The sequence below is a fragment of the Achroia grisella genome, unplaced genomic scaffold (assembly GCF_030625045.1).
Source record: "Achroia grisella isolate CSIRO2021 unplaced genomic scaffold, CSIRO_AGI_Agris_v1 utg660, whole genome shotgun sequence".
Taxonomy (NCBI): Eukaryota; Metazoa; Arthropoda; class Insecta; order Lepidoptera; family Pyralidae; genus Achroia; species Achroia grisella.
This window is the reverse complement of record NW_026712984.1, coordinates 6,397,392-6,422,308: the sequence shown is the minus strand read 5'-3', so window position 1 is coordinate 6,422,308 and position 24,917 is coordinate 6,397,392. Positions and strand designations below refer to the sequence as shown.

The window sequence follows — 24,917 nt, the reverse complement described above, 5'->3', positions numbered from 1 at the left end:
GTATGCCTCTTGTTCCACTTTGTTCTATCTGTAGCGCATCTTGTCCAGTTCGGCCCTGCTGTCTTCCTGATGTCATCAGACCATCTGGCAGTAGGTCTGCCTACGCTTCTGTTTCCCATCCTAGGTCGGACATTAGGGATCTGTATGTCCATCTGTCGTCATTAGCAATATGCAAGTTTCTTTCTCGTCCTTCTTGTGATGAGTTTGCGTTACGAATGAGTGGTAGAATAAAAAAATGTGATTATTCAAAAGTGCTTATGTTAATTTGAATTAATTATTTCTATGTGTAGAAGTGAAGAACTGTCCATTGCTTTTACAAATATTTAAAAAAAATACAACAAACATCTCTTTAACATATTTTATTCCCCTGAATATTATTTCTATTGTTTAACATAATCTTCTCTTGCCGTTTCTTTTCTTCTTTAAACGCTTCCTTGTTCGCCTTCTTCTCTATTCTTCTCTCTTTTCTATACTCTTTGAGAAGGCGTTTTCTTTCTTTTTTCTCTTCTGCAGATTCATCTTTAGGTCTGAAAAAAAATATGTACAATGTTTACTATCTGCATACCAAATTTCAATTATTTTTCAGTTCTTTTGGCGTGAAAGCGCGACAGACAGACAGAGTTAAATCACTGATAAGAGCTCGCACATTTATAATGACTACTCATTCCACACAAAAATTACTATATGGTATTAATTAGAATAGTTAGGTTTGTTTCCTTTTTTTGATATAAATGTACATTGCATTACCAACCTTATGGATAGTACACTTAAAGTCGACAACACTGATTCCGCGTGTGTCTTCCCCTCGTCGTCAGATTCGTCACTGTCATTCTCATTCATAGCGTTGAATTTGGCTAATGATTTGATAGTCAGCTTATTGTCTTTGCCCAGTGTATCCATTGGCAATCCGGATTTTGCATTTATTTGGATTTTTTTCGGTTTCTGAAAAAAAAAGACTCTTGAATCCACATACTTTTATCGATGTATATATGGCTATAATGTACATAATCTCTTCATTCCTATACGTCTATTACACTTAGTTAGTCATGTCGAGTTACACACCTGTCCGCCGCGTCTTGTTTAAACCTGCAATAGGATCGTTTGCATTTTATGTTTGCAATAAATTTCATATATTTTTTATTCTAATATTTATTATAAACAAATTTTTGTACATTACTAAAAGTTAGTACTTTATGAGCGGCCCGCCAAAAAGTTTTTAAATTTATATTGGCCGTTGATTAAAAGGTTGATCACCCCGGGCTCGTTCGTATTACGTAAGCAGATTTATTACAATTATTTACTTCCCCCCCATCCCCCTTATCAGCAATAGTAAGCAAAGCTCTTACCCCCTCCCTCCATGCTTACGTAAACATTTTTCAATTAATGTATTGTTTTTTTTAGCAAAGATCGCAACCCTCACAGTGTGAGGGTTGCCATTTATGTAAAAAAGTAAATAATTACCGATTATGTAATCATCAGCTAGACTCCCCCCCACATGTCATCCAAAATAAGGAAAGCAAAGACCCCCCCCCCTTCATTCCATAGTGCATACGTAATCCTTGAACGGGCCCTAACATATAAACGTTATACAGATAACATATATATGATACCAGTATCTCTCTTAGAACATATCACTTACTATCAAATTAAAAACTCTTGAATAGTTTTTTTTTCTAGCACTCATTCGGAAAGCAAACTCAGCTCAAGAAAAACTTGTTATGAAACGATACCTTGGGTTCCTCGATGAGTTTGGGATGGTTGTACAGGTTGGAGTATGTTGACAGTATGGTCTCACAGTCCCATTTCTCTTTTGGTTCCACTTCCATCGTGACCAGGTCGTCTTCGGACTCCTCTTCAATCTCTTGCAAGTGTTTCATTCTGTATAAAAAAGAACAATAGTAATATATCTATCTATAATAATATCTTGCAGGAGGTCTGCCAAATCTTATTGATAATATTATAATTGCGAATATTTGTGAGTATGGATGTTTGTTACTCTTTCACGCAAAAACTACTGACCGGTTTATGATGAAACTTTACAGTAATATAGCTTATGCATCAGAATAACATATGACATGTAGTAATTATCATCTACAAATATGAATACAGTCAGAGATGCAGTCGTTACACAAATTAATGCAAGTATATTTTCTATTATTAATTTACACCCAGCCCGAGTGGGCACGTGAGCAGCGCGAGAGTGTAAACACGAGTGGAAACACTTCCCATGCCATTGGCGCTGCCACTCGCGCTACCCGGCGCTCCCTCGATTGTCGGTTTTTCGTGCGCGAGTCAAAGGACTGGCAGCGCGAGTGGCAGCGTGTTTTTACATTCAGCCCTCTCGCTCAGTTGTTGCCCGGAAATATTTCCGGCAGGGGAAGCGGCTAAATGTAAACGTAGCATTATAACAGGGATGGTAAATAAACTGATGATCTTACAACCGAAACAGCTTACAAAGCTGGTTGGCAGCTGAAATAGCTGAGACTGAGGTACACACCCAAACTTTTGACAGTCTACCTTTAAGACTATAATTATTAACAGGAAGTAGATAATTTTAAAAGTACTATTCACTATGTATTTCAGATGTTGAACCATCTGATTTTCTTACATATAACATGACTTCAGGGATATGGGATTGTTAATAATGTGGAGTAACAACACATTGTTAACAACGTACCATTGGTATGGATGCACCATACCAATATAATGCAATAAAAAAAAGGAATGTATGCTGTGCCACATAGTAGAAGTGAAACTTGAACGGACCACGCGATATGTCGTCTACCCCACACGACGTTAACGCCTTTCCGTAACCGAAAAATCCTAATATTAATCCTAGACGCAGTGTCTATATACAAGCTTCACTTGAAATACAATATGGTTTCCTTAACATACCTGGCAACCTCCTTCTCTTTATCCAGGTGGTACCGTCTCCGCGACTCCTCGAAGTCCTCAGCCGCCCTAAGCAGCATATCGTGTGTTTCAGGCATGAAACCTTCGATCTCTTCCAAATCTAGCGCTCCCAGTTCCGTGTCATCATAGTCGGCGTACATCTGTTGGAGGTTTTTTTTTATTGATGATTTTGGGCTATTTTTAGGTGCTTAGATGTGTAGCACTGCGACCTACATAGATCTATTGTGCTCACCCTTTTTCAGAGTTCGCTACCTGCCTCCCTGACGGGTAGGCAGGAATTGAATTATATTCCTTAGAAGCGATGGTTTGTATCTCCTCAGGAGAGTGTATATTTAAGATACTATATTTATAAACCAAATAGACATATATAATATATGAATAAATATATAGTACATATTGAAAGGTATCAGAAAGAACATGAGCTATAGAGATATTAATATCGTAGTATAAAAAATATATTAAGTAATCGCTTAGTCGATTACTTAATATATTTTTTATACTACGATGGTGGGAAACAGACATACGGCATTTGATGGTAAACGGTTAATATTGTAATATGAGGATGATATGATAAAACAGGGAGTAAATAACGAGATGACAGGGTTGAATGGAAGAGAAAAACATATTACGGCGACTCCAAACAAAGGGGATAAGGGAGAAGCATATGACGATGACGAACCTTTTCGAATCTGTCGTCGAGCAACGTCAGACCCTGGTTACGACGAATAACGCTGGATGACATGGAGTATTGAGAGAAACGGGACTTCGTCTCTTCTTTAGCGTGCTCATCCCACGACGGCATCCGGCCACGTCTCCCTTCCTGTGAAAATAAATAAAAATAAATAACATGGCACCTCAAACTGATGACAGAAAACGTTTTTTATGAGATTATTTTTTTTTCGGACTACTCTAATGCTGTTGGCCGCAGCTGGCCTTTACAGCTTCACCGGACGTTAGGGGGCGAATGCAGATGGCACTCCAAACCCGTGGAAGGACTTATGGAGCGGCTGAAGGCCAACTCCCGCCTGACGGATACGACTTTAGTCTGAGGGCACCGATCGGAGGGGATCTTTTATAAGTACACATCAAAATAACATAGCCCCTTAAACTATATACATAACGACTGAAAACGTTTTTTAGTACCAAATGAATTATACATATTTATATTAATACTAGCTGACCCCGGCGAACGTAGTTTTGCCATATAAATTAAAATCACTATAAAGAAATAAGAGTTGGTGATAGAAAGGTTAGAATTTCACAGCATTTTTAAGCAGCAGATCCTGGAGTGGACACTTCGTTATCAGTTCCCACACACAAAAGATCTGTTTATTCCAGGACTGATTGCAGATAGGAAAGAATAGAACATTAAAACTGGAACAACACTACCCTAAGTCCCTACAAAGAAGCAATATTATGAAAATTCGCAGCATTCTTAAGGAGCATTTCCTCCCGCTGGGGCTGGAGACTCCGTTATCGGTTCCAACACTCAAAAGATCTGCTATAATCTCAGGACTAATTGCAGATAGGAAGGAAGAGAAAAAATAAAATAAAATTTAACCAACAATACCCTAAGCGACATTATGTAATGTTTCACAGTGTTCTTAAGGAGCAGTTCCTCGCGCTGGGCTGGACACTCTGTTATCAGTTCCCACACTCAAAAGATCTAGTATTCTAGGAGTGATTGCAGATAGGAAAGAAGAGAAAGAACTCACCTGTGAATCATCATCATCGGAATCCAGGTCCGAAGCGAAAGCTTTCTCCGAATTATCATCGTCCGACATGCTATCACTATTTTCGTCTTCCTCATCACCAGATCCTGTAGAACAAATAGATTTTTAATACATACAATTGAATGTGCAATTAAGCTGTTTTTTTAATTGGAACCATTGTGTACATAAATAAAAACTTTAAATTAATTAATTACTAGCGGTACCCACGACTTCGACCGCATGGTTTTTAACCTTATTTTTCTAAAAATAAATCTAAAATAAAAGTAGCTTAAGTTACTCTTTATTACATCAGCTACCTACCAATAAAAGTCCGGTCAAAATCGGTCCAGCCATTCCTGAGATTAGTCCGAACAAACAGACAGACAAACTAGTAAAAAATGGTTATTTCAATATTACAAACAGACACTCCAATTTTATTTATATGTATATATTAGCAAAATAACTTACCTTCACCCATAGCCAACTCGATAAAGTTGTCCTCCAGTTCATTGTTAGGATCATCGAAATCAAAATCTTCGTCTAGAGCAGCTACCACTTCAGGATCGAGGTTCAGACATAGACCTGTAATCAAACAATTCTTTTTATAGCATTGGAGACAAATGGACCAGAAGCTCACCTTATGGTAAATTATTACCGTTGCCATTTAGCACTTACTTATTAGCAATTGCCACACTAGGGGAATTTCAGTGTGTTACCAGCCTTAAGCAGAATAAGCTCTTTTCTTGAAGGTTTCAATACCGTATTACAATTCACAGTATAAAAAATCCAGAAGTTTAAATCTTTGTGCTATTGTTTTTCTTAATTAGTTTGATTTTTGTATGAAATATTGTAACTTCTTTTTTAAATTGAATTTAAAAAAGATATATAAAACGTCTGTAGAAAGGTCTCTACGCTGTGTAGATAAAAACTATCATTCCTAAGAACATTCTTCAATTCTCTAGGAACTAGTCTGCTCGGATAGCTATGACTAACTTATTTCGTTACTGAAGTAGCTATTACATTTATTTAACATGTTCATGTTGCTATTTGTCAGTTTGTATCTATATGATAAACTAAACAAACATTTACTTAAATGAGCAACACACAAGTTTCTTACTTCATTCTTCTTCCAAAAGCGCAATAGAATAAAAAAAAAATTATATGACTATTCAAGTGTTTATATTAAATTTATTTGATGTATTTTAGTTTGACTGGTATTGAATTGGTGGTGATATGGGATAAATTAAAAAAATTTCCATTGTTACCTCAAAAAAAAATTCTGCTTTCAGAATTTACCAAGTCGCACATTGTGAAACAGGGTATTTGTTTTATTAAAAGGTTTGGGCTATCATTCTATGCAAAATATAACCTGTAGCTCTGTAACCTGCATAGATCTTGTAGTTGTCTGTCACAATATTTATTAGACACTAAAATGTTCTCTTTACAAAAATATCTAATAAAATTCTTAATAGCAAAAACACAATATATGAATTATAAAGGTATGTAATCAGTAACATGGGTTTTTTAGAGTTCATTGCCTAGGCCTGTCATTGACAAGAATTGAAGGATATTCTTAGGAGCGATGGTTTTTAAACATAGTAAGCACAATGCATCTCTATAGATTGCAGTACATATGTAAATAGTTGAAAATGACCCAAAATCCTAATAAAAAATAGACAACAACTTTTGTTTCCTTCATTTAGGTAAATAAAAAAAGTAGTGTTAATTAATCTGTGGTCATACCTTGAGTTGCAGCCTTGTTTAGTAATCCCACATCTTCCTCTACTTCCGATGCAAATACTGAACTAGGTAATTTTATATTATCTGTTATTTCTTTCTCCAACTTCTCATTTTCTTCCGTGTTCAAGGTTTTCTCTTTTCTCTTATGGGATGCTTTCTGTATAAAATAATAATACGTTCAATTAAGCTAATCACAAAAAGTTGTTTCTTTGCTACAGAAGCTGCTTCTAGCCTCAGTGTTCTAGGGTTTTAGCACACCAACTTACTTCTGATGGTATCATGTTCACTTCTTCACTCATATATTTTATGTGTATTTAACAAAAAAATGTATTTAAGTAATTCTATTAACTTCTTTAGTTAACTCTAAGTTAATGGTAAATAATAATAAAGCAGAGGCAGACAGACAAAGCAATGGGAAGATGACATTAACAAGGTAGCAGGGAAAGATTGGACTCAAGTGCAAGTGATCGAACGCTATGGAAATACTTGTGGGAGGCCTATGTCACATGGCAGACTGTTAACATTCACATGTGGGGAAATTTTTTTAATAAATATAGTCTAACAGGACCACAGTTACTGCCTAAACACATAGACGGCCTCTGTGGTCTAACGGTCTAGCACACTGCTTTACGTCCGATGGTCGCGGGTTCGATTCTTCGCAGGGCACAAATATTTGTATTCATGAGTATGATTGTTTGTATCGGTCTAGGTGTTTTCTATGTATATTATGGATGTATTTACGAAAAAATATATATATATTTACTTGTATTGGTTATCTAGTACTCGTAACACAAGCTTTAGCTAGCTTAACTTGGGACTAGATGGCGCTGTGTGAATTGTCCTGAGATTATTATTATTATTATAAATTTGTATAGTTAACAGTAAATAAAGGCTTTTATTATTATTATTATTTATTACCATTAACAATAATACAAATTCTGTTTAGCTTGCTACTAGATAAGGTTCTATGAATTGTCCATTGGTTTATTATTATCTAGACACGCGGCAGCGTGTCAAGCCGAGTTTCAAGTAAACTGGCTTGCAGCACCGTGTGTATATTTACACGAACCATTTGGAGCCACTTTTGACCCCCTCATAACTCAAAAACTCTATCACACAAACCTGTCAAATTTGGTTCATATATTGAGACTTGCGATATAAATATGTGTTCCAAATTTCATAAACATATCTCAAACGGTTATTTAGATATTAATGTCCAAAAATCGTCATTTTTATCACTGATCAACTATAGATCAAAATTATAACCCACTTCCAGATGACCTAGGAAGTTCAAATTTGGCATGGAGATAGGTAATTAGGAGAATATAAAGGAAAAAATCTGAAACTGGTAAATTGTTATCATTTTACTACAATTTTTCACTTTAATTGATTATATTTCAACTTATACTGGACGCATACTAAAATTCTATGAAAACGTCGATAGCCACCAATTGACATTGATCCCTGGCGAAAAATTTCATCTAGTACTGGACGGAAAGTAATATTGTATGAAAACGTCGATCATTACCAATTTACGTTGACCCCTTCACATCAGTGTCGATAACTAGCAAACTTCAAATATTGCATTGAGCGGTAAACACTAGTTGCTATAATTTAGATTCTGTCTAAAATATACTCGTACTTATAACTAGGAGTATAGTCGAATTTCGTATTTATTATGTTATTAACTGAGATTTGGTATTAATTATTATTTCAATATTTAGCGCACATCGATAGTGTAAAATCATTATTTTTATAAATAATTATTAAATAATAGGCATTTCGGTATAGGGCACCGCGGCGCCGTGTGGGAGCGGTGCGATAAAACGTTGACGCGAACCTGTCCGAGCGAATGGCAGCCGCCCTCATATGTCTCAATGTTTTGTTTCTCGATATCTAACCTATAAGGTTGCGATTTATGCTACGAAATTTATAGCTTTCTTAAATTATACTTATATATTTGTGGTTATATTATTATTACATTATTTTAGTAAATACGTATGGTATAGACAATAGTTTAAACCAAAAATTAATAACAATTTTAGTATAGTTATAAGTAGGAATGTATAGTTAACTCGAGAATGAGAACTCATTGGTAACAAATTGTTTTCTTGAGAATTCAATAGATAACAGTCAATTTGTTACATAATCATCTTTACGAACTATAACGTGTCAATACGAAGTTTCAGATATTAAATAATGTATATGTTGAAAGAGAACAATTCCGTATTTGCTTAACATATGCTATTACTATCCACAAATCACAAGGCCTTAGTTTTGGCAGTCCTCTTCTCAACATAGGCTCCTCCATATTTAATAAAGGGCAGGTTTACGTTGGACTCTCCAGAGTTAAAACCTTAGATGGGGTACGTCTTAACAATTTAGATCCAAGTCACGAGAGCTCTATTGTAGAGTACAACCATCTGTGGACGTTATACCGCCCCGATTTGCCCAAAAATTCCTGATACTGAATTGGCTTTGGACTTCAACATTTAAAAGTTACAAGAAAATATAGAAAATAACACAAAAAAAAGACAATTATACCCCGTAAATATACGAAAATACAGTAATTTATCAAAAATAATTTGGTATTAATTTAGTTATAAATATGTACCTAGTATAATTTATGTACAAAAAGTAATGATATCCCATCAAAAACATAAATGTGAAATGATAGCCGAGTTTAATATTATGATATATGCCTTGATTGTTGACTTCTACGACAAAAGAGATGAGATCTAAATGGGTGCCAAGTTCAATGGTCTGTCCTGAAATGTATTTATAACAATATAAAATATCATTTCTTCTTATAACTTAGGATAATATACTGTAGCCTAAGGTCTAACTTGGCTAGTTTTCATATACGAAATATACTGTAGCCTTCGCAAGTTCTAAACATGTTACTTGTCGGTTCCTATTTTAATATTAATAGTAACTAGCAATCGAAAGTAATAATTGGTATATGAGAACTGGCCAAGTTAGACCTTAGGCTACAGTATATTATCCTAAGTTATAAGAAGAAATGATATTTTATATTGTTATAAATACATTTCAGGACAGACCATTGAACTTGGCACCCATTTAGATCTCATCTCTTTTGTCGTAGAAGTCAACAATCAAGGCATATATCATAATATTAAACTCGGCTATCATTTCACATTTATGTTTTTGATGGGATTATACAATGTACACAGTGTACATTCCTTAAAAGTCAAATTAGGTCTCTATGGTATAACAATAAATATTTTATGTCAATGAACTCACTGGCTGCATGACCATTGTGACCTCTTGGGTGTCCTTAAGATGTTGTAGGTAGTTGTAATCATCATCAAAGTAGATGCCATATTTCTGTTGTTCCTCTCGCCGTTGTTCTGGAGTTAATTCCTGTAAAAAAATATTTTTTAGTGATTGCACAAAGATTTAGTGTTTAGTGGTTTCTATGTTGATTGTTGCATTTCTAATCCCTGTTAATGTGTACTCACTTATTTGCATGCGGCTCTTTTAAATAATAACATTTATTTAAAAGAGCCGCACGCAAGTTTCTTTATCTTTCTTCTGGTGATGAATCTGTAGTTGGAGGGGGATTGTTAATAATGTGAAACCATCATGATAAATTTCCGGTGAATTTGTAACGTTGGGCTAACTGATCCTAACATCTTCCACTGGTGTCCCGCCAGCGTAAACCGTTAGTGCAGGTGGGTGCACCATTCCATTAACATCCATAAAAAAAAATATGTTCCTAATGAGTGGTAGAATAAAAAAATATTATTATTCAAAAGTGCTTATATTAAGTTCATTAGAATACAAATTACTTCTATTTATTTGTCTGTAACAGCAAACATGTTAATGGCCTACTTGATAGAAAAAGATAGATAAGTAGAAACAATTTCTGTAACCAAAAGATCAAAGTGTGCCAAAGGACCCAACAAGCTTTTTATCATATTATATTTTGAAATTTTAGTTCTATACTTTTGACAAATGTACTGTTTGTACGAGTTTACTCATTGTACTATGATTGAATATATATTTTATTAAGATGCACATTTTATCCTTACCAGTCTTTTTATTATACAATACTCTTTCACAGTTTTATTGACAACTAGCTATGTCCTTACATGAATATGTGTTATTTTAATGTATAAACTATATTACTGTAAAGTTTCATGAAAATCCATTCAGTAGTTTTTGCGTGAAAGCGTAACAAACATCCATCTACAATCACAAACTACCGCGTTTATTATTTACTATTATTAAGACAAAAATACTGTTTAATTGAAATTTAGGACGCTGACTGACGCCCGTCCAATATCAGAATTTAAGTAATTTGAATTCCACCAAGTGAAATTCGAATATTCGAAAATTCGAGTGAAAGTCGATATATTATTATTTGGTATAGTACAGAATACACTTACTGGTTCCTTTTCTTTTCTCTGTGGTATATTGGCGTTTACAGGCACTAGTACTCGTTGCGGGGCGGTCTCGTCTGCTACAAGAGGATCTCTCTGCGATCTATGCACCAAATTGAATGTCACAGACTTCTTTTTGTCTATAAATTTCTTCTTCGCTTTAGGCTACAAAGAGGTTATAATTATTAAAAAACAACAGTGAGCATTAATCTGACAGTCTCTACTAATTAAAATATTTACCATTTTGTTCTAGTTATATTGAACTAATAGAGGATATAAGAAATCAGATTATAATATGAGATATTTTTATTTTTAATGTTCACAATGCATGTTATTATGGAATGTGGACAGAAAGGAATTTTCTAAACACGAGCAAATGACGTATTGACATGACAACAATGACAACGTCAAAGAAATGTCAAAATATAAAAGTGACAACCTTCGTCCAGAATTTAGGGTTATGTAATTACTAATTTTAAAATAATTAAATTCACTACACAATATAAATAATTAAACTATACACTTTATTTAAACATTAGTCTACTATGATTTATGTGTAGAATATCTTTTTCAGACTATATATATATATATATATTGCAATACATTCCATTCTAAAAATTATGAACGAACGATAGAATTTTAAGTTTTAAATGTCAAAACAAACCAGATAACCTCAAAAATGTTATATATCAGCAATTCCAATATCTTGTGTTTTCATTATCGAAAATTATTTACAAAATGGTCTTACATGAATTCTATACGGTCAAAAAGTTCCGCAGAAACAAAAAAGAAAACATATTCTCATACAATACTTACACCAAAAACAAATTTTCCAGCTCGATCCAAAAGCGCAAAGGAAGATCTCCAAAAGGTAATAACATTTAATTAACACTTATGCAATTTTATGGGTACAAAATATTACACAAAATTAATAACGGAAATCCGATATACATAAAACCAATTATTAGACTTGCTTCATTTTTAAACGTCATTTTTTTTGTATATTTCATTCCTAATTTAAATTTTGCTTTAAGTACATTGAGGTATTATATATTAATGTACTAGAGAAGACCCAGCGAGTTTAGTGGGAGTTATATGTATGCCATATCTTTGTCAGTGGACCAAGATAATAATAATAATAATCTCAGGACAATTCAGTCAGCACCATCTAGTCCCAAGTTAAGCTAGCAAAAGCTTGTGTTATGGGTACTAGGTAACTGATACAAATTCATATATTAGTATATATGATACGAAACATTTTTTTTCATAAATACATACATATTATACATAGAAAACGCCTAGACCAGAGGTTCCCAAACTTATTTGTGTCATAGACCCTTTGCCCTATTTTTTAGTTTAGGGTAGACCCCCCATTCTAACCTGGTATTGATTTTTTGTAAATTTCTAACTGTAGTAAAGTTTAGTGTTAAAAACATAAAGTAAAAACAATAAGATGACCGCTGTTATAGACCCTTGGGGGTGATATAGACCACTTTGGGAATCACTGACCTGGACCTATTCATGAATACAAATTTGAGGGAATTTATTAGTAATAGTCTCTAGTTATGTACAACCTCCATGCTGTTACCTCTGGAAACCAATGCAATTAATTCCTAATTATTTAATCACGATGAGCTAACTATCCTGAGCTCTTGGGCATTTTATCATCCTCCACTAGTACCACGCTAGTATGTACCGTAATCACAGGTGATGCACCATTCCATTATCATAAATTAAAAAAAAATGTACATACTATCTGGTAGACCGTCAGTTTACGGTTTTAAATACATAAAACATCTTTCAAACTTTCATACATGCATTATATATATGTATGTATTAATATATATAATGTATTGTGTATAGGTATATGTAAATTATTATTATTTAGTACTAACTTTTTTTTATTACTCTAGTCCATTCTTGCGCCATCTTCGCCATGGAGAGAAGAAAGAAAATGGTACTTTCTTTCTTCTCTCCTCTACCCAAAGGTTGTCTGGAAGAGATTGTAAGACCGCCTCTTGTACCTTATTACTTCTGTATATTTTCTTTGTAATATACTTTTGGTGCCATAAAAAGTAAATAAATAAATAAAAATAAAAATATGTACCTTTGACAGACTGCACAATTTTCTGAGCTCTACAACTGGCAGAGAGAACATTTAACTGGTCCTGAGTATGTGTTACATGATGGCCCACCATATGCCAATGGGGATTTACATATGGGTCATGCTGTTAATAAGGTAATTTTTCACCTATATACTACATAAATCCTTTGCTTTATAATTTGTTTATCTCATTGCTTTCTTGATTCAATTATTTTAGAAATATGGAAGCGTAGCGGTTTTTGTATTGATTGCCGCATGCATTCTTATGTGAAATGTGAATACTATAACCATCAGATGGCAATTGTGAGTAGCTATGACGTGGTCTGGTGTTTTGAATAGTCATGCTCACTAAAATGTCCAGACTTGTAGCGGCGTGGTGGGCCGGGTCATTGTCCCTAAAATATGGTCGAGCGCAGTGGTGGCTGGCTCATCCGTCTTACTCGTGAACGGGTGCTGCTTGTGTGGACTGGTCTGCTCTAATCACTATGACTTATTTTCTCTTATTAATTGTTTAACCAGTTGTTGTATATTGAATGTGTTTTCTATTTTATTATTTCATTGAATTAGTGCTAATCGGTGGTTGGTATTCACACACTTAAACTTAAATTGTAAGTAAGAATAAATTATTGAAAAGAGCAACACACAAGTTTCTTGCTTGTTCTTCTTGTGATGAGACAGCATTCCGAATGAGCGGTAGATTTAAAAAAAATGTTATGACTATTCAAAAGTGCTTCAATGTAAGTTTATTTGAATAAATGATTTTCTATTCTATTCTATTCTTGCATTTTCTTCCTAATAATGTATATTTTATTAAGTTTTATTCCAATAATATTAATATGTCAGCGTCACCCATGATCGTATTTATGAAGTCAATTATTCAAGTTTTTTAACGACATACTTTATCTTTTCTTAACACTGAACATGCTGACCCCATTCAGCGCCTGTGTGCGAAACCTATCTAGCTCCTATTTTTTTTTTACAAATCGTCGTATATTAATTTATTATAATTTATTATTTGTTAATTTTGACCAAAATAAATGGAAATAAATTGCTATAATAGTATTATAATGTTAAATAAATAAGTGAGCGAGTGTGTGAGTAAGTTCTGATTTAAAATTTGGTGTTGCTATTTGCTATAGTTTAAAATAATAAAAAGTGTATAAAATGTAACTTTTAATTTCATTCTTGTATAATTAATAATTTCATTATTGTACCTTAAACCTTAAAATCATTCATTCACATAGGACCTTACAGCATTTGTGCACATTTTTTTTATCACTAACAAATTTAAATATCTTCCTGTGTGGGCACTTTCTGTCTCCATGTTGATCGAACCACTGCACATATATCATCCTCCCAATTGATTTCCTTTTTTCTTCTCTTTAAATCTTCTGTAGTTAGAAAAGATTAATCAAATCTACTCACAAAATTTTTCCACAGATAATAAAAGACATAAACAATCGAAGTCAGGTACTACAAGGGAACAGAATCCACTACATACCCGGATGGGACTGTCACGGTCTTCCAATAGAATTAAAAGCTTTGCAAAAGGCGAAAAAGGTGTCAAAGCAAAATGAACCCAATGACCCTGTACATATAAGGAAACTGGCTAGAGCCTTCGCATTGGAGACGGTCAATAAACAAAAGGCCACATTTAAAAGCTGGGGAGTCATGGCTGATTGGGATAACTGTTATTTGACACTAAATAACAGTTATGTGCAGAATCAGTTACGGCAGTTCTATAAAATGTACAAATCGGGACTGATATACCGTGCTTTGAAACCTGTTTACTGGTCACCTTCATCAAGGTGAGTTATGTTGTATTGAACATTTTGTTGATGATAATGGTATGGTGCACCCGCCTGCGCTAACGGTTTACGCTGGCGAGGCACCAGTGGAGGATGATAAGATGAGCATGAGGTCAAGTCAGTTTGCCCATCGTGATTAAATAACCAGGAATTAATCACGATGGTTTCCAGGGGAACCGCGTGGAAGTCAACCTGACATGGTACATAGCTAGCAATAAGATCCACATTAAAGAGAATACCTTTTCCCCAGGTGAGTGATGTTGTATTGAACATTTTGTTAGTGGGTGATAATGGAATGGTGTACTTGGTTGCAGTAATGGGTGGGGCATGAGGGAATTATGATATAAATAAGTAACTTCTCAATTATTCTATTTAATTACATTACAATTTGCTTGTGTGAAAGCACAAATATTCAGTGTGGAAACTTGCCTTCCATTACGACCTTCTCTAATGGTGATCAAATTCCGACCATTATTGAGTCTACATCCATATTGCGACACGTGTCTTGCCTCTGAACGAGGCATCTTCAGGCGTTGAAGAGTTTGGATATTGCTTGTAGCTTGTTAGAGTTCACATCAATGTTGTAGAAAAAAATCCGATATTTAAAAAAAAAATAATAAAAGAAGGTAGTTTGTGTTTAGTACTAATGATGTACCCTATGTAAAGATTATTACAAATATTGTAAATAGCGCCATCTAGTATTTATAGACCGACCTACTACACTGACTTCTGTCTATAAATATGGAGGTCGGTAGTTGAATAAACCTCTTTCGTTGGGTGAGCCGCGGCATTCAGTCGATGAGCGCAGAGCGTGCCGGTTGTGTTTTGGATACTAAAGTGAATTGTATTAGGAATGGGTTTATCCCGGTCTTAGTTGGGTCTGGGGGGAAGCTGCAAGTAAAAGGGCCTTTTAAACCTACACCCGTGTCACAAGTCACCGGCGCTACTTGGGGTTTCCCTTGCGGTAGCCGACTTCAAAGCCTAAGTCGTCATAATTAATTAGTGCTTCTTACACTTGGAAGCCTAGCGTTGACTGTTCGGCGACCTAACAGCGACTTCAAACTGTCAACACCAGGCTTCCAGGTACAGAGAAAAGAAGGAACATTTGTAATCTCATGCTTATTGTAGCAGAATTGAATAAAATATTATAAATCCATTCAGTTGTGAATCTTCACTCGGATCCTTATATATTAATAGTATGTTTCAGAACAGCATTGGCAGAAGCCGAATTGGAATATGATGCTCAATATAAAAGCAAAGAGGTCTACGTTTCATTTCCTGTACAGAATGTTCCCAGTGTCCTCCAAAATGTGGCAGCAGGGTAAGTTTTTTTTTCATAATTCAAGAAAGCAAGAAAATAATTGTTAACCAGTAATATACATGTTTAAAATTACATTGAACACTACATAACACTAAATATAATGATCTCATGACAATTCAAACAGCGCCATCTAGTTCCAAGCCAAGCAGAGCGTGTGGTGTGCGTAGTAGACAACTGATATACACATGAATACAAATGTTTTGACCTAGTGAGATATCGAATTTGCGACCATTGAAGTAAGGTGGTGTGCTATACTGTTAGACTACCAAGACAGTCAATTACTACACAAAACAATAAATAGACAGATAGAGAATTTTACTAATATTATAATCCGAAAGTTTATGGGTGTGTTTCTCAGTGGTTGGATTTTTTAAGGATGATTATTACGGCTGGCAACGGCAGTGAAGTAGGGTAAATAAATAAAATTACTTACCAAACTTGAATGATGTATTTAGTGGTAGAATATATGACACAATGTAGCAAAACAATATAATAAAAACTATATGTCAAAAATTGTATATAAAAAATATATGGTTTAAAAATAGAAATATCTATAAAAAGAGGTATGTCGCCAACAATGATAATGGAATGGTGGACCCGCCTGTGCTAACGGTTTACGCTGGCGGGGCACCAGTGGAAGATGATAAGATGAGCATGAGGTCAGGTTAGTGAGCCCATCGTGACAAATTCACCAAGAATTTATCACGATGGTTTCCAAGGGGAACCGCGTGGAGGTCAACCTGACTAACACCCCTTCCCCCCAGTGGATGGATTATCCATAGATAGTTGGATGTATGTTACTCTCTCACACAAAAATAATTGAATGGATTTTGAGGAAACTACAGTAATATATAATCAGAATAATAACAGATCTTCACACAGTAGTATAAAACACTGAACAAAAACTACTAAACGTATATTAATGAAAGTTACTGTAAGTAAATCAAGTCAAATCAACACTTCAAACGCATGTAAATTAACCATATAGTCATTTTTACTTAAGTTATTAGATAATAATGAGAGTTAAAGTATGCAATATTGAATCAATATTTCTAGGAAGAATATCTTCGCCATCATCTGGACTACTACTCCATGGACCCTGGTCGCCAACAAGGCGATCTGCTACAGTCCCCAGCTCAAGTACAGTCTGGTCACACTGGCCAGTAGACCGGGAGATATCTTCATAGTCTGCAGCACACTTGTAGAGGCACTGGAAAATATATTAGGAACTGAGATTAAACAATTAGTTGAATTTGATGGTAAGTATTGTAGATGACGGTCCAACGTAGTTAAATATATATATAAAAATAATTTTTTTTTCGGAATACTCTAATGCTGTTAGCCATAGCTGGACTTTACAGCTTCACCAGGTAAGCAGCTTAAAGGATCAAGGTTCAGGCCAGGTAGACATGTAATCAATTTTTTTTTATAGCATAGAATACAAACGAACTTGCGGATCATCTGATGGTAAGTGATTACCGCCGCCCATGAGCACCCGCAACACCAGGAGAATTGAAAGTGCGTTGCTGGCCTTTTAAGAAGGAGCTCTATCCTTCAAGATATGATATAATGTATCTATTATCAAATTTTATTCAAGTCTGTCTATTAATTTTTACATTTTGTACATTTCATTTATAACTAGGTAAATTTAACTTTATTTTTCTCAAAAGTAGCACATCAGCTCTTCCCGTCAAAATCCCTCCATTTCAGAGATTAAACAGACAGACAAAAATTGTAAAAAATGTTATTTTGGCATATGTACGAGTACCTTATTTATATTCGTATATGCATATAGTACAAAATGATTACGTCAATATTACAATCAGAACCGATTTTATTTTAATGTATAGATGACCACTTACTAGATCTTCGTTGTTATTTGAAGTGGCAGCGGGCTGGAGAACCGATGCCGGCACACGTACACATGTTCTAGAGTGGAGACCGCGAATTGGCAAACGTAGTGTACGCCCCGCAGTTAGGTGGGGCGACATACGTAGGGTTGCGGGTAATAACTGGAAGAGAAGGGCTGAAGATTGTGCCCAGTGGCGTACCTTGGGAGATGCCTATGTCCAGCAGTGGACTGTAGTGGGCTGATGATTACCTTACATTCTTACACGTTTATAATATTTATTACAGTTGGTAGTCTTCATAACGGTGACCACTTACCGTCACCTTGTTCGGAGTTCTATTCACTTTAAATGCCTTACCAGGTCATCAACTTGATGGGACCACATACAAGAATCATTTAGTCAACGAAATACTGCCATTCCTGGAGGGAGATCACGTGACAGCCAGCAAAGGGACAGGTCTAGTACACACTGCGCCTGCGCATGGACCCGAGGACTTTCTAGTTGCATTGAAGAACAACATGACTGTGGTTAGTTTACAGTATAACGTCATTTTATACCTATGTAGTTTAAGCATTATGCAATGACTGTCTTTGCCATCATAAAATAAAAAAAAGATACATATTTTTTTTAGCAATGCAACGTTGATGAATCTGGTCGCTACATTAACTTGACCCCTGAATTCAATGGACTCCAAGTACTATCTGAAGGCCAAGATCTGGTGGTCGACCGTCTTGGGGAATCAGTGATACACCGTGGAGTCTATGTACATTCGTACCCTCTAGATTGGAGAACAAAGAAACCAGTTATAATCAGAGCAAGTAAACAGTGGTTTGTGGATACGGCCGCTTTGAAGGAGAATGCATTGGTGAGTTCTTTTTTTTTCTTCGGCTTTAAGGAGTCACGTTTTTAAAACAATTATATTCATATTGATAGTAATTTACAACAACAGTACAATTTCTTTTTTATTTTAAACTAGTTATAAATAAAATTGGAGTGTCTGTTTGTAATATTGAAATAACCGTTTTTTACTACATGCATATGAATATAAATACGGTACATACATCAAAATATATTTTTTTACAATTTTTGTCTGTCTGTCTGTCTGTCTGTCTTTTCTGGCTAATCTCTGAAATGACTGGACCGATTTTGACGGGAATTTTTTTGGCAGGTAGCTGATGTAATAAGGAGTAACTTAGGCTACCATTAAAATTAGAAAAATAAAGTTAAATTCCACGCGGGCGAATTCGCGGGAATAGCTAGTTTATACATATCTATACATATTTCGCCCAATTTAGAAATACTTGTGTTCTCTCGTCATCTACAGTCGTGATGAAATGTTTAACACTAGTTTAAATTCCAGGCGTCTCTCGACAAAGTACAACTGCTGCCGGCGTCTAGCGCGGAGCAATCGCGGCAAGGGTTCCGTAGCCAGTTGGAGCGACGTCCGTACTGGTGCATATCACGACAAAGAGCCTGGGGTGTGCCTATACCGGCATTGTATCAGGGAGATAGTGTTATTGTTGATGAGTAAGTATATTCGACTACCAGCTAGTGCTGTTTTTATATAATTGGATTGAGAAATAACCTTAGCCTTGGTGGTCTGGCGGTTTAGCCCAGTGCTTTACTTCCGATGGTCGTGGCTTTGATTCGTCGCACAGTACAAAGATTTATATTGATAATACTTCTTTGTATTGATCTGGGTGTTTTCTATGTGTATTATGTTTTTTTTTGGGATATATCTAATTCTGTTGGCCGCAGCTGGCCTTTACAGCTTCACCGGACGTTAGGGGCGAGTGCAGATGGCACTCCAAACCCGCGGAACGACTTATGGAGGGCTGAAGGCCAACTCTCGCCGATACGACTTTAGTCTGAGGGCACCGCTAGGGGTTCGAACCTCGGCTCGTAAATAAGTTAATTATATATATATATATATATATATATATATATATATATATATATATATATATATATACAGGTGGTAGGTGGTGACAACTACCATGCATAAAAAAATATCTCATCTATGATATCACTCATACGTTACTATTCTAGAGGACTAAGATGTCACGCCTCTTATCCTGCCTAATCTCTAAAACCGAAACAGATTACAAAGCAACTGGCGGATGAAATGGATGAAATGGACGAGACAGATGTACCTACGTAGACTATTTTTTAAAGAGTCTACCGAATAACTGTTGATATAATATTTTCTTCTATCGATCCTATTAGTAATAATTTGATTTTCTTCTCGGCGAATCATAGACAATCTTTGCTCTACCTACGCAGACGACTTAATACAAAGTCTATCTTGATGACAATACTATTGTTGTAATATTTTATTATCTGTGCTATTTTATAATTTTCTCCTTCAAGGCGAATCATCGATCCGACTATTAGTATCTTGATAAATTTGATTTTTATTATCTGTGCTATCAATATAATTTTCTCCTTCAAGGCGAATCATAGACAATCTTTGCTCTACCTACGCAGACGACTTAATACAAAGTCTATCTTGATGACAATACTATTGTTGTAATATTTTATTATCTGTGCTATTAGTAACAATTTAATTTTCTTCTTCTAGGCGAATCATAGACAAGCTTTGCTCTCTCATAGAGACTGAAGGGCCGGACGTTTGGTGGACTTGTGACGCGAAAAAATTGCTACCGGACGATGTTATAAAAGAGCAGAAATTGGATGTCAAAGAAGTTGTTAAAGGCCAGGTTTGTTATCTGCATTTACTGCAGTTAAATAAATAATTTACTTTAGTTAAAAAATTAAAAAGACCTTTGAACCAACAATAATACTTAAACAAAAGAGTATGTACGTGTGTCTGTGTCAATAGCACGGTAGCCTGTGTGATGTGTTTTATTATTCACTAGCTTTTGCACGCGGCTTCGCTCGCGTTAATTTATCCCCTTAGGGATGCAATTTATCAAAATCCTTTCTTAGAGGAGGCCTACGTTATAGTAGCTTTATGCATGCAAAGTCTTAGCCTGATCGGTTTAAAATTGACAAAGTTTCATACAAAATTTCATCCTCTATTTTATCCCTTTGGGGGTAGAATCAATCAAAATCCTTTCTTAGCGGATGCCTACGTCATAACATCATTGCATGCCAAATTTCAGCCCGATCTGTCCAGTGGTTTGGGCTGTGCGTTGATAGATCACTATGTCAGTCAGTCACCTTTGAGTTATATATATTTAGATTTAATTTATTTTTAATGCAGAATATAAAAAGAAAATAGCATTTTCACTCTACATAAACTATAAGATTGCGAAATTTCATACTCGTCCGTCCTCCCAATTTTCGTAAATATGGGTATAAAGTTTTTGGTGCACGTATTAATATTTATTCCAGGACATTATGGATATCTGGTTTGATTCTGGCATATCGTGGACGACCCTCGGCGGGTCTAAAGCGCAGTTGTATTCAGAGGGCTACGATCAGTTGACTGGCTGGTTCCAAACATCGCTGCTCACGTCTGTCGCTTTGACAGGGGAAGCTCCGTATCGGTTAGCAAATTTGTTTTTACAAGCAATCTAAAATACCATCTTGATCATCTAGATCAGTTCCCAAACTTTTTTGTGTCGTAGACCACTTATTTGGTTATAACTATTTTATATGCTTTATATTTCCAATACCAAAATTATATTCTAAATTGTCACATATTTTTCGGTTTGTGTGATACATATTAATATATACCCTACATTCTTAACTGGTATTGATTTTTTTTTGTAAATTTCTAACTGTAGTAACGTTTAGTGTTAAGATAAGTAGACCCCTTGCAGTTTGTCATAGACCCCCATGATATAGACCACTTTGGGACTCACTGATCTACATGAATAGCGATCCCCCACACTGCAGTTTTCTAGAAACTTTTTGCCACACAACCACAAGTTAGAGTTACCTTCAAAGCAAAGGTATTTCCGAACCGATACGATATTGTTGATATTTAGAAGGATAATAAGGACCGTAGGGAACAAATTATAATACAAAACAATTTGACGTTCATAAGCGGCTAAAATGTCCTACATGAAAAACCGATTTTTGATTGTATTTGATATACGAGTTTTGTTTTAATCGATGATAATGGTATGGTGCACCCGCCTGCGCTAACGGTTTGCGCTGGCGGGGCACCAGTGGAGGAGCATGACCTCATAGGTCAGGTCAGTTAGCATATCGTGACAAATTCAGGAGTAACTTGTCACGATGGTTTCCAAGGGGAACCGCGTGGAGGTTAACCTGACGTGGTACATTGTACATATTACTAACAATCCCATTTCCCCTAACAGGTATATGAGTTCACTATCACCAGATTGATCGAAGTCAATTGATCGTTGTTACATTCCTTGTTTCTAGATCTGTATTTGTACACGGTTTCGTTGTGGATGACAAGAAAAGAAAGATGTCGAAGTCCATTGGCAACATAATAGAACCCGCTACCGTTATACACGGCGGCAAGGACAGGAACACTCAGCCGGCATATGGGGTAGATACATTAAGGTGCGTTATATGACAATAATTATATATTATGCTGGAATAACAAACTGCTAAAAACATTACTCACGAAATACAAGAAATTCAAATAGGCAGGTTATATAAGTATATGAAAAATAGCTACTAATGCAAGTAAAATTGCACTACATTGTTATAGAAAGATTTCGTTATTATATTTGAACTATGTCAAGTTTTCTTATATGTATTTAATAATAATAACAATAATATTAATAATAATAATATCTCAGGACAATTCACACAACGCCATCTAGTCTCAAGCTAAGCAGAGTTTGTGTTATGGGTACTAGACAACTGACATAAATACATGGATAATTTTTTTTGAAAATATATACATATTATACATAGAAAACACCCAGACCGATACAAACAATCATACTTATGAATAGAAATGTTTATACCATGCGAGGAATCGAACCCACGACCATCGGATAGTAAAGCGGTGTGCTACCACTAGACCACCGAGGCTGTCATATAATCCTGAACAATTAACACAGCGCCATCTAGTTTCACGGCAAGCAGAGCTTGTGTTATGGGTAAATACTTAAGAGTCCTTTTTTTCATATATAAATACTTTATATATACCCAGATCGATATAAACAATCATACTCATGAATACAAATACTTATACTATGCGAGGAATCGAACCAGCGGACATAAAAGTCAAATAAATTATTATTATTATGAATGAATGTATTGTCCAACTGGTGTTTAAGTTTCTAATGATTTTTTTCTTTCATAGATGGTGGGCAGCAAGCCATGCAACTCAGCATTCTCAAATAGTCATTAGCAAGAAACTCCTCGACGATTGTCAAAGTGAAGTCATTCGGATACGAAGCATAATAAAATATCTCCTCGGCGTGATAAATGACTTAGAAAAATCTCATTTCAATAAAACCCCATCTTTAAATTACTTAGACGAATACATGCTGAGTGAAACTTATGATTTCCTTAAACAAACAAACGAACATTACAATAATTTTAGATATAATCATATAGCGCAGTCAACACTGTTTTTTATAAGCAACAAAGTCTCTGCACTCTACTGTCATTGTATAAAAGATAGGTTATATTGTTCTCATAAGGAATCGAACGAAAGATTATCGGCTCAGTTAGTTGTTCATACAATTTTGATATCTTTGTGTAAAGCATTAGGGCCCATTTTGCCACATCTAATAGAAGAAGCATGGCAATATCATCCGTTGTATGAAAAACCGTTTTACTTTACAAGAAACTTGTCACTTTTGCCGCCAAAAACAGTTGACACTTCGCTTATGGTCGCCATGTTGGAATTAAAAAGAGACATTTGTTTGATTACAAAAAATGAAAATTTAAAGAAGTTCAACGTGAATATTAAATTAGAATTGAATTTATATGATAAATTGAAGGAATTAAATAATACTAGTGATGCGAGTGATAGTGTATTGTGCGAAATATTAGAAGTGTCATCTGTTAATTTGGAGGTTATGAATGGCGGGAAAAATTGGCATATTGAAATGTCAGAAAGTGACAGAAGTCAATGTTTGCGGTGTAGGAAATATAATGCTTTGGAAAATAGTGATAAGTGTTCGAGATGTGAGGAAGTTGTTAATGTATTATAGAAGAAAATATTTTTCCTGTTTATAGAATATATAAGAGCTTAGTTAGAAATAATAATATCGTTTTTAGACCACGATGGAGAGCAGGATAAGAGGCATGACGTCTTAGCACTGTAGAATGGTAACGCATGAGTGATATTTCGTGATAAAGTAATGTCCATAGTGCTATTAATGTATATATGCGACGGTTACTATTTACCATCAGGTGGGCCGTAAGCTTGGTTATGGCCATTGCAGCTATTCTGATTAGATAAAAAAACCTACTAGTTAGATCTTGATCAAATTTAAATGGAACTTTACGAGTAGTATCAGATTTTAAATAAGAGAATAGATATAAAAAATATTGTCAATACACATTAAAAAACTCGATTTGACAACATACTCCTTCCTTGAAGTCGGTTGGTAATTAGAAAAAATCGAATTGTCAGCATCCTCCTTTCTTGAAGTCGATTGGAAAGGTACATTTAACATTAATTGTATGCGAAATTTGACAAAATATTCCTGAAATAATTTCCAAAAACTAAATTAATTAGCTTATTATATGATGTATTAAATTATTAACTTATTTTAGATATCCTAGCTTTACTTAATAGTATATCTATATTTGTTTTTATAGTTGTATATATTTGTTTTTACAAAGTTAACTTTGTAAGTGAGATTTAATTTTAATAAAAATAAATGATATTCAGTAGTTTAATTATTTAATTATATTATTATTATATGACGGTAAAGTTAAACATTTTTATATAGCAAATATTTCAAAAATATCCTAAGTCACCTCTTTTGGTTAGGTCTTTTTACCGAGTTGTTTATTTAGTAGTAAACCGATACAAACAATCATACTCATGAATACAAATGTTTGTGCCGTACGAGGAATCGAACCGGCGACCGTCGGTCGTAAAGCGGTGTGCTAACCGCTAGACCACCGAGGTCGTCAAAGGTTCAAGAGG

The 24,917-nt window shown here is 34.9% G+C and overlaps 2 protein-coding genes across 2 annotated transcripts; one reads left to right on the top strand and one right to left on the bottom strand.

The window, feature by feature from the left end:
- Positions 1 to 346: 346 nt before the first annotated feature.
- On the bottom strand, positions 347 to 11,133 carry LOC131849731 (protein LTV1 homolog). Its single transcript, XM_059199846.1, has 11 exons — positions 11,012 to 11,133; positions 10,778 to 10,936; positions 9,630 to 9,749; positions 6,369 to 6,522; positions 5,094 to 5,207; positions 4,629 to 4,732; positions 3,593 to 3,733; positions 2,896 to 3,053; positions 1,731 to 1,878; positions 752 to 942; positions 347 to 527 (listed from the first exon to the last, which is right to left on the bottom strand). Exons 1-11 carry the CDS (start codon positions 11,012 to 11,014, stop codon positions 350 to 352), a joined length of 1,470 nt encoding a protein of 489 aa, XP_059055829.1. The 5' UTR covers positions 11,015 to 11,133; the 3' UTR covers positions 347 to 349.
- A 309-nt stretch (positions 11,134 to 11,442) lies between these two features.
- LOC131849677 (isoleucine--tRNA ligase, mitochondrial) lies at positions 11,443 to 23,970 on the top strand. The gene is made up of 12 exons (XM_059199789.1): positions 11,443 to 11,642; positions 12,888 to 13,010; positions 14,316 to 14,683; positions 15,891 to 16,004; positions 17,061 to 17,263; positions 18,215 to 18,381; positions 18,486 to 18,719; positions 19,215 to 19,381; positions 20,436 to 20,574; positions 21,212 to 21,366; positions 22,214 to 22,357; positions 23,112 to 23,970. Exons 1-12 carry the CDS (start codon positions 11,451 to 11,453, stop codon positions 23,968 to 23,970), a joined length of 2,865 nt encoding a protein of 954 aa, XP_059055772.1. The 5' UTR covers positions 11,443 to 11,450.
- Positions 23,971 to 24,917: the final 947 nt, after the last annotated feature.